Source organism: Phragmites australis, chromosome 9 (genome assembly GCF_958298935.1).
Source record: "Phragmites australis chromosome 9, lpPhrAust1.1, whole genome shotgun sequence".
NCBI lineage: Eukaryota > Viridiplantae > Streptophyta > Magnoliopsida > Poales > Poaceae > Phragmites > Phragmites australis.
In genome coordinates, this window is record NC_084929.1 from 7059911 (window position 1) to 7069875 (window position 9965).

The following is a 9965-nucleotide window of genomic DNA, read 5'->3' on the forward strand; positions in this document are numbered from 1 at the left end:
TGCTTCACTGTCGGTACTAAGCATGCTGATGTGCAATGGAAAATTCAATTCCTGGCCAAGAGCCCATGATAGAGTACTGGGTGCCCCTAGGAAACCCAATCCCGATTCTATCAATCCAGGGCCTTAACAGGAATGCGATCCGCTTTCTAGTTTACAATTGCCTGAAAGAATTCTTATCTTTTAGTTATCCAAATTTGCACGGTATTTTGCCTGCAATTGTAGTACTATTATAACTTTAGGAAAATTTACTGATTTTTTCAGTTCTAGTTATTATTTGTAGAGTTCATCTAGGTTTAATTTATTTCTGTTTAGGCTAGTCTTTTTTTGTCTTTGTCATGTAGGAGCTAACGAAGTTTAATTTTTTTTTCTAGGTTTCAGATTATTTGTCTTAGGCAAAAAACGATTAAGCGGAAAAAATCACATGAGTCATTGAAAGTTCGTATTGTATTTGAAAAAAAAAGCTATTGAAAAATAGTAGAATTTTAATAACTTCAAGATTAGACAGAAGGTTGGCAAAAATGTCTTTTTGAAAATTGCTCCAGTTATATATTTTTACAATACTAAAATAAATCAATTTTGAACAAATGTCAACATCACTTTGGCTCTGATTGGCTTATTAGCTCGTAAATAAAATTGGTTCCAGACTATAAATAAGATTATGCCTAGTGGTAGATGAAAAGCTCGAAGCTCACGAACTGACTCGGCTCGTATTGGTTTTTGTATTTTGAACAAGTCAAACCAATATTTTAGTTCGTTTTGTTAACGAGCCAGCTCATGAGTCTAACGAGGTATACTCCACGTGAGTATGTGACCACACATCCACTTTGCATCGGGTCTTGGGGAGGCTATTTGTCGTAGCCGTAGTCGCCTCTAAGCTCCAACCCTTTACATCATGCCGCATGAGCCCTCGACATCGGCACCTCGCGCCATGCCGCTGCTTGGAGCCCTTGACATCGCACTGCCTAGAGCCATCGACGTCCACTTTGCATCGCGTCATGTTTGAGCTATTGTCAACTATTTTTTATAGTTTTTAGTTTATGTTTGTTCTATTGTTGAGTTTTTAATGTTAGTTTGTTTCAGATTAAGTCCTGCAGAAATACAGGCTGCACACGTGCATCGTTGTCACATCCCAAAATCCGTAATTGCGTGTTTAATATTAAACATGCATCAATAGCTTCATATTTGAATTTGGATCGCTTCCGATCGTCAGATTGAAATTTGAGCTGCGATTCTATGATCAGATGCTCCTAAGGATTTTAATCACGACATAAAAATTTCTCATATTTTGGAGCTCAATTGCACCTCAATTTGGATTAATGAAGTGAGAGAAAAGGAATTTGAGAGAGTTAAAAGAACTAGAAGCAAAATTAGAACTGATCACTTACATGTGGACCCTTTAGAGAGAAAAAGATCTCCCTCTCTTTCTCTAAGGCCAACGGCCTCTCTCTATCTCTCTTTCCCTCCCACACGTGCTCCACTCGCTCATCCAACCGGCCAACACAAGTGAGAGGCAAAAGTGAAGTTGTCCTCTCTCTCTCTCACTCTCTCTCAAGTTCTCCCCCTTTCCCCTTTGGTTTCCCGCCTAAAGAAGCGAAGCCGGGGTACGTGTGTGGTACCCATGCGACCACACGCTCGAGGGTTACTCATCCATCCAATTTGTTTTCGCCTCCCCGAAAGATTCAAGGCGGTTTTGATCTCTTTTGGTTTTTAGGTTGAAACTTTGGAGGTCCGGCTATTCTTCTCCGTCCCGAGCTTTCCGCTTCTTTCCGAAGGTCACCAAGCGGGGCAAAAGCACCTTGGATGAGTCTACTAGGCATCCATGGCGTGTGTTCGCATTTTGGTTGGATCATTTTTGAGTTGGAGTAATTTTTGGCGAAGTTGGAGCGTTCTTGAGGTTAGAAGAAAAGAGAGGATTTTAGATGAGATTTGATTTAGGAATTGAGTTGCTAGGTGGTAAAGTCAGTTCTAGACTCTCTAAATTCTCCCAAACGTATCCCTTTTGGGTTGGAGAAGATCGCAAATCGATTTGGCAAAGTTTTATCCTAAATAGGGGAAGTTCTGGAAAGTCCGAAACTTCCGGACAATTTTTTGTAGATTCCGAAGTGCGGAGTATCCGCAGTTACTATTCATCAGGCGAGCTGATGCTTGTAAAATTCATAATTAATTCATTCGAACTCCAAACAACGTGAGACCAGTTGTGTTAGCTTCATACGAGTATGAACTACGTGTTAAACGTGTTGGAACTCCATAAAATACTTTTGATAATTGATGAGTTAATTAAATGTGTTTCTACTTTTTAAAATCACCGATAATCAATACCATCTCCGAAAATTATGAAACCACTTGGACAATTCATGTTTTGCGCATTTTATGGCATGCATTGTTGCATTTCATCCATACTCATGGTATTGCACGCGTTATTCTTTTTTAGAGAACGTCGATCTAACGATCTCGACGAGCGAGGGCGGTTCGGAGGCACCCTACCTTTCTGATTCAGGGCAGCAAGACAAGCAACTAACATATTTCACTCATGTCAAATTTGGAAGTCTCAATTGATGAGTATGCTTATGTATGTATGCATGTGTCGGGTACCCTTGGGTAGAACCTATGCTGATTGCATCTTTCTACCTTGGTCAATTATTCAAGTAATTTCCTTGTAGCCTAAAGATGGTGTTATGTCTAGGTACAAGTACGATATACATGCTTAGCAATGCTTAGTTCTTTCGGTAGAAGTCGAACGACGGTGTTTTCTGTTGTTTGCGAGTATAGGGATTACTATTGATTACAAATACATGCTGATGGTGAGATGGTTGGTGAGTGGTGAGTATGAGATGACATGTGGGTGGTGTTAGGAGTGTCGTCTGCCTCGGAGGAAAGTCTTGGGGGCAGGTCATCGTTTAAGGCCGTCCGTCGGTACCATTAGCTTTAGCACTTATCTTACTCACCACATGCCGATTTAATGGTAAGACGAGCCGAATACCTTCGCAGCTGTGGCTTTGTGGGCGTGAACATCAACGGTGTGAGTGAGCGGGCTTGTAAGCGGTACTAGTTTGCTCCGGGAGTAGTTCTAGTGTCGCCGCGCTGAGCGATACATGCCACACACGGTTGGGACTGGTTGGGAAAGGTTGTCACGGGTACCCCCTTGTGTGCACTTTAGTAGATGGCACAAGCCGTATGGTCCTCGTGTCGTATGTGTCCAGGAGTATCCCCTGCAGGGTGTATAAACAGTTTGAACTGCCGCGCTCTCAGTCATGAGCATGCTATTGTTTTATCTGTATCGATCGTAGAGGTTCGTTGTAGATTTATGGTTCGGGTTTGTGGTGGTGGTATGGACATGGTGGCTATGTGGGAATGGTCAGAGTTGGTACTTGTTATACTTTTGATACACATGTTGTTTACATTTACTAATGTTCAGTTGGTGGTGCAGGGTAGTTTCATATATGTTGGTTAAGTTAGTTGCACACACATATGTCTAAGTTGCTTACCGCTTTAATTCACTTAACCGCATGTTTAATCCTTGCTACTAGCTAATGCATGATTCTTAGAGTTGAGCTATGTATACGTGCTCTATATTGTGTAAGACTTGCAAGTACCTTCGTACTCAGGGTGCTGCCTTAAGTTGATGCAGGTTCACAGGTCGGCGAGGAAGAGGCGGTGTTCGGCTACTTTATACTTGCCGATCAGGGTGGCGGGCAGGAGTAGCACACTCTACTCCGAACTCAGTGTCTTGGTATGGAGCCTAAGGGCATGTGGCTCCATATCCTTTTTTTTTATAGTTTTCTTCCGTTGCGTAGTGGTTGTTTCCTTTTGATGTAAATTGTGAAAACAACTACATGTTTAAAGACTTGTAATATAATATTTAATTACTCGCTCTTTCTTAAGCTTTGTTGTGATGCTATATGTTGGTAAGGTATGTGTTTCGATCCTAGGCACAAAACACGTGCCGGGACTACCAGAGCGGTATTTTGATTAATCATTGAAGTCGTGGTTAAGTAAATGATCGACTCAATAATTAATTAGAATATTATTTGGACGGTTCCTCACAATCGTCTAGCTTGCAGGCTACCGAGCTGGGTCGAGCCAGCTAGGTATCCCCTAATTATGCCTAATCAATGTATGGTAATTTTAACACAGTAGCTTGAGATCCACCCCTAATTACCACCCAAATAATAAAACATTAATCTCAAGAGTCTAGAAATTCCTATTTTTCCCTAAAAGAAAAGAAAATCCTATTTAGTTGGAAGAAAGCAAGTGATTAATCAATCTTCATGTTTGTCTTATAAAAAAACAAGTTCATTTTCTAACATAAATAAATTCTATGGCGTTTTAGAGCATGTACATTCATTAGTGCTAGAGAGAAGTCAAGGGAGAGTAAAATGAATTATCACCGGTCCTAAGGGATGTAGGTATATATTCTAAGGCACGAATACATGGCATAAGTGTCAATGGTTGATACCGGTGTTAACTTCACTTTAGTAATAAAATTAAATATTTTGAATTACCTTAGCACCTATAAAGAGGTGTTAAGGGATAATGTAGAAGCTGCTAAGAGAGAGATGATGTTAGATAAGTTCCCTTAGCACCCAGCAGAAGGGGTAATGGATTGTAGGTGCTCGCAACTTAGGATTTGTCAGGTTACGGTATAATGATAGGTAGGTATTACCTTTTTGTAGTTATTACTTATTAAAGAACAATAGCAAGTAACCATTTTCATTGTGGTGCCGTCCAATGTCTTTTCTTTTTGCTCCTTTTGGATCTTCTTTTTTGACATTTCAAACTCATATCTCTTCGACCGAGTGCTTGATAGATGATGCATTTGAACCGTCACATTTCCTGAGACATGATCGATCGTTGAAACGAAACACATAATGAACTCTATTATCCATTCTTCTCAAAATGTAATTGAATCTTCGCAAAAAAAAAAAAAGAGTAACCCTTTCAATGATCATAACATATTTGCAATCTTCAATATAATATAGCATTGATATACAATTCTAAGGTTGTAGCTTATCTTTTTGCCCCTTTTGGATTTTCATTTTTTGGCATTTGAAACTCATCTCTTCACGTTCTCAGAAAAAAAAACAAAACTCATCTCTCTTGGAACATGCAAGCGCTCGCTAGATGATCCATTTGAATGGTCATATTTCCCGTGAACTCCAGATGCAACTCTAATACTCTATCTTCACAAAAGAAAAAGGAGAAGGAGAACAAAACACATAATGAACTCCAGATGCAACTCTAATTCTCTATCTTCACAAAAGAAAAGGAAGGAGAAGGAGAACAAGCCTCTACATGATCATAACATCTTTGCAATTGTCACACATGATGTTACATTGATATAAAACTATACACTATCTTCTATTATTATAAACTATTCTCTCCAGTTATAAATAGATATCGTTTTGAACAAGATTTGATAAAACTTTAAAAACTTTGATTAACAATAGCTTTTAAAATATTTAGTTTGAAAACCTTAAAATCATATATGTCGATTAATATTAAAAAATATTTTTATAATATCACAAATTTAATAAATATATTTTAATAAAAAATAATAATCAAAACTATGTATTATAAATAGTGTCTTATCCAAACTAAATGTACCTATCACTGTAGCTCTCGTCGCTCGACGTGTCAAATATTCTGTCAGACACGTAAAGCATGCACCACCGTACCGGGTCTCTTTCCGCATCGGCAGCCACCGCCGGTCGCTGCAACGATCGCCCACTGCGTGGCCTCTCATCAGACGGAGCCACGAGAGATGCGTCGAACGGCCAGTCGGCCACCAGCCCACCACCCTTCGCGTTCCTCTCTCCGCCATCAGTTCCACCCTCCTCTCGAGTGCGTAATTGAAAGGCGAAATGGACGGGGAAATCTCGCCACTGAGCTGTGGAGGATTAGGAGGAGAATTTCGCTCTGCAGATAGGTGTTGCCGAGTAAAAACCGTTTGTCGAATCGGCAAGAAATGGACGGGAGAGGGAAAGGAGAGGCCCAGAACCCCGAACAAAGAAGGAAAGGTGGCTGGCCACAAGTGGATGACGCGTCTCTGCTGTCACTCTCGCTGAAGAAGCAGGACAAGAAATTTGCATATTCCGGCGCCTTTGGGACAAGAACAAGCCAAACGGAACAACCTGAGAGAGAGAGAGAGAGAGAGAGAGAGAGGCTAATTTTGTCCTGCTTGCTTCTTCTGCGCAGCTGTTTCGATCTCTCTCTTGGCCTTTTCTTGTTGGTTCTGAGCTGAATTCGGAGCATACCAGCCTAAATTAGCCAATCTGGAGATTCTCCCAGAACAAATTCCCAACCCAAGTTGAGGGGCAGGTTCGATTGTGAGCCTGGGGTGGGCTGCTCCTCCCGGTCTGTTCGATTCGACACCATGGAGATATAGCCGGCGAGTTGCAGGGGGGCGGAGCTCGCGTTTCCTGACGCGATTTCTGGCTTTCTGCAAAGTTTCACCACCCAAGGATAGATTCTTCGCCACAATCTTGCCGTTCGGTTGGAGCACAAATTTTTTTTTTTTTAGTTTGATCGCGGCTCCGGTGCTGGCGGCGCAGAAAGATGCTGTTTTATGTGACCCCGAAGGTGGGATTTTGATCGCCTTCTTGGCTGTCGATTGGTTTCCCTCGTTGCTGCTGTCTGCATGCGGAGGATTCAGATGTTCTTGGTAAGGTGGTAGTTGGGAAATGCCCAGGGCTGGAGACTGCAGCAGCAGCGGCGGCGGCGGCGGTGGCGGCGGAGGAGGTGGTGGTGGCGGAGGAGGCGGTGGCGGCGGAGGAGGTGGCGGCGGAGGAGGTGGTGGCGGCGGAGGAGGTGGCGGCGGAGGAGGTGGTGGCGGCGGCGGCGGCGGTGGCGGCGGAGGCGGCGGTGGCGGCGGAGGAGGTGGTGGAGGTGGTGGCGGCGGAGGAGGCGGTGGCGGCGGAGGAGGTGGGCCGAGCGGCGGGGTTGCCAAGGACTTGCCACTTCTTTTCCTCAGGGTGGGCGCCGCCGTCACGCTCTCCGTCGCTGGACTGTTCTTCTCGCGGCAGCGGCGGCCCCGGCAGCTTCTTCTGCCTCCTCCTCCTCCTCCCTCAGGTACCAACCATGAACTGATTTGTTCGAAGGTGCATCATGTTCTCAGAGACAAAAAATAAAAAGAAAAAAGAAAAAAGAAAAATTATGCATCAGTTGCCAATTATGCTTTGTGCTGTGTTGGATGAAATTTGGTGATGTTTTGTCCATGTTTGCCTGTAGAGTCGGACGATTCCCACAGCATGAAGGCCGGGAGAGGGCTCAAGGAGGAGCTGAGGATCCTCAAAAATGTAAGGATTTAGATTGTGCATGATCTAATTTCATGTTGTATTTGTAATTCACAATCGTGAAGATGTGATTGCCCTTTAAAATCTGTTAATGTTCATGCGTAGTATTCGTGGCCTATGAACTATATGATTGAAAGTTTGTATTTTCTCCCCTTTGAGCACTGCTGGTAGTTTGTCGTCCAGTTATTCCCTGACAAAATATAAATTACCTTTCAAATCGAGTGCCTGTTTTATGTTGCACATTATTCCTATTGAATTAAAAGAGTATGGAAAAATACCCCTATTGACACGTGGACATTGTTTTTGTTTGCCAAGGAGGACACCAGAGCAAAAATCATCAGTGGAAACTCTGTTCATACGACCACTACCACTACAACGACCACCACCACAGCCTTAGTGCCTTTGGCCCCCAAATGCAGAAGCCTTGCTGATGATGAAGGATACCTCCTTCCGGAGTTCAATGAGATGGTTCTCAAAGAATTTGGCCGTGACATAGGCAACATCTCAACCACACCTGCACCGAGAGTGAGAGAAGATGCATCTAATTACCATGAAATTCACAAGCTTAGGGATTTGGTGAGATCACTGCAAGAGAGAGAGAAGACCCTGGAGTTACAGCTCCTGGAGTGTTATGGTTTGCAGGAGCAAGATGCTACAGTGAAGGAGCTTGAGAATCAGCTGAAGATTAACAATGTTGAATCGAAGCTATACTCGTTGAAGATTGAATCTTTGCAGTCTGAAAATCAGAGGTTGGAAACACAGTTGTCGGAAAACTCAAAGATAATCTCTGAGCTTGAGGTGACAAGAGCAAAGTGCAAGCTGCTGAAGAAGAAGTTGGCATTGGATGCAGAACAGGCAAAGGAGAAAATCACTTCCCTTCAGAAAATGATGGATTCGTTGCAGCACAAAGAGATCAATGAGGGAAAAGATAATACTGAGGTTGAGAAAAAATTGAAGAGGCTTGAGGAGCTGGAAAACGAGGCAACAGAGCTTAGAGCTGTGAATTCAAGGCTGCAGCAGGAGAACACGCATCTTATTAGGCGATTGGAGGTTACACGCCTACCCCCTGTACCCAAGCCCAAAAATAGCATGGAGGTGATTCTTTACTGTTCTTGGACTGTATTGTAGCTGGCACTTACTAAACCAATTTTAATCATCAATTGGAGGTGTCATTCCTAAACAGGACATGGTGTTCTTGATATTTCATTTGCGAATGAGAATGAAATCGCATATTCTATCACAAAACAATTATTTGGATATGTGCTTAATTTGAAGTTCATTGTGTTCTTGATCTTTTGTTTTTTTTCTGTCAGGAATTGAATTGCTAAAAATGGTTGCAGGTAAAAGCATTGGAGGAGGCTGATCGGTTGAGGCAAGAAAACGAGAAGTTGGCTAAAGAGGTTGAACAGCTGCAGAGTGACAGGTTTGCAGATGTTGAAGAATTGGTTTATCTGAAATGGATAAATGCTTGCCTGCGATATGAGCTGAGAAACAAGGATGCTCCATCAGGGAAGACTGTTGCTCGAGATCTGAGCAAGACCCTGAGCCCCAAGTCTGAACTAAGGGCAAAGCAACTGATAATGGAATATGCCAATGCTGGTGCGGAGGAGAGTCATTGGGGCCATATTGAGTTTGGTTCAGAATGCTCTTCCTCACGGGCATCATCAGGTGAATCTGATGACATATCAGTTGATGTCGCTTCTATGACAAAGCAGAAAAACCCGAAGAAGAAAAAGTTCTTTTCTAAGCTTCGGAAACTGGTGCTGGGAAAAGGAAAGGAGAACCATGGTGTTTCTAATCTGGAGAGGAGAGTGTCTATTTCAAACTGTTCCTTCGACGACTTCACTGGAAGGGATTCGCATGATAGCTATTCTTCATTCATGGCAGAAACAAACATACCTGGTAGTCGACAACACGGTGATCACAGCTTTGGTATGGACATCACAAAATCTAGTCCTCTTAGCACAGAAGTTGGAGATGAAAGAAGAGATCATTCTGGGGTCAAGAGTGTATCGTTTAGAGAGGAAAGGTCCAGTGGATTTGGTCACAGTGCTCGCTTTGATAGCAGTGAGGCCATACCTGAGGATGCTGAGATCCATAAATTTGCCGATGCCCTAATTACATCGAGGTCAGGTTCCATGTCATCAAGAAGGTCATCGTCCTTCCGTCACTGACACACGAGTAGCTTAGGATTCATCTGCTGCCGGCTCATCAGCCTGGATGTATATTTGCACCAGTTCTTGATGGGAAAGTTATAGGAGATGTTACTGGAATAAAGTGCGCAAGACTTCATTCTTTGTGAAATGTACAATCACGTATAGTAGTGTAGTTCACTAACCTGTAAAGTTGTATCCCAACCCTTAAGATTCATTTGGGCTGGCTCGTAGGTTTTCAATGTGAACTTTCTATACTACAACAACAACAAAGCCTTTGTCTCAAGTAAGTTAGGGTAGGCTAGAGATGAAGCCTACTAGCTCCAACTTTCTATGGTCTCATAAAATGCCACAGTTCAGTGGCAAACATACAGCACAGTTTATTCTATTTCTTGGGCACATACAAGATGTTGAACTGCTCTTAGCATCTTATTAGTGTTTGCATTACATTATTCAGTTCATAATATCTTTTGATGTTATGATGGTCATGCTTCTGGGTGCTATGAACAGTTCAGGCAGC

The 9965-nt window shown here is 42.7% G+C and overlaps 1 protein-coding gene across 2 annotated transcripts; it reads left to right on the top strand.

Annotated features, from left to right (window-relative positions):
• The first annotated feature begins 5870 nt into the window (after positions 1-5870).
• Positions 5871-9589, top strand: LOC133928569 (protein CHUP1, chloroplastic-like). 2 transcript variants are annotated; one of them, XM_062374972.1, is made up of 5 exons: positions 5871-6744; positions 6919-7068; positions 7228-7295; positions 7611-8387; positions 8633-9589. In XM_062374972.1, exons 1-5 carry the CDS (start codon positions 6681-6683, stop codon positions 9464-9466), a joined length of 1893 nt encoding a protein of 630 aa, XP_062230956.1. In that variant the 5' UTR covers positions 5871-6680; the 3' UTR covers positions 9467-9589. The 2 variants fall into 2 exon arrangements, with proteins under 2 accessions (XP_062230956.1, XP_062230955.1); XM_062374971.1 differs by having other exon boundaries at positions 5879-6744; positions 7608-8387.
• The last annotated feature ends 376 nt before the right edge of the window (positions 9590-9965 follow it).

Excerpts from the sequence above, each read along its gene's own strand:
- LOC133928569 (XM_062374971.1), top strand. The coding sequence starts at position 6,681 with ATGCCCAGGGCTGGAGACTGCAGCAGCAGCGGCGGCGGCGGCGGTGGC. Across the intron at positions 7,069-7,227 it reads TCCTCCTCCTCCTCCCTCAG|AGTCGGACGATTCCCACAGC; the intron begins GTACCAACCATG and ends GTTTGCCTGTAG. Across the intron at positions 8,388-8,632 it reads AGCCCAAAAATAGCATGGAG|GTAAAAGCATTGGAGGAGGC; the intron begins GTGATTCTTTAC and ends AAATGGTTGCAG.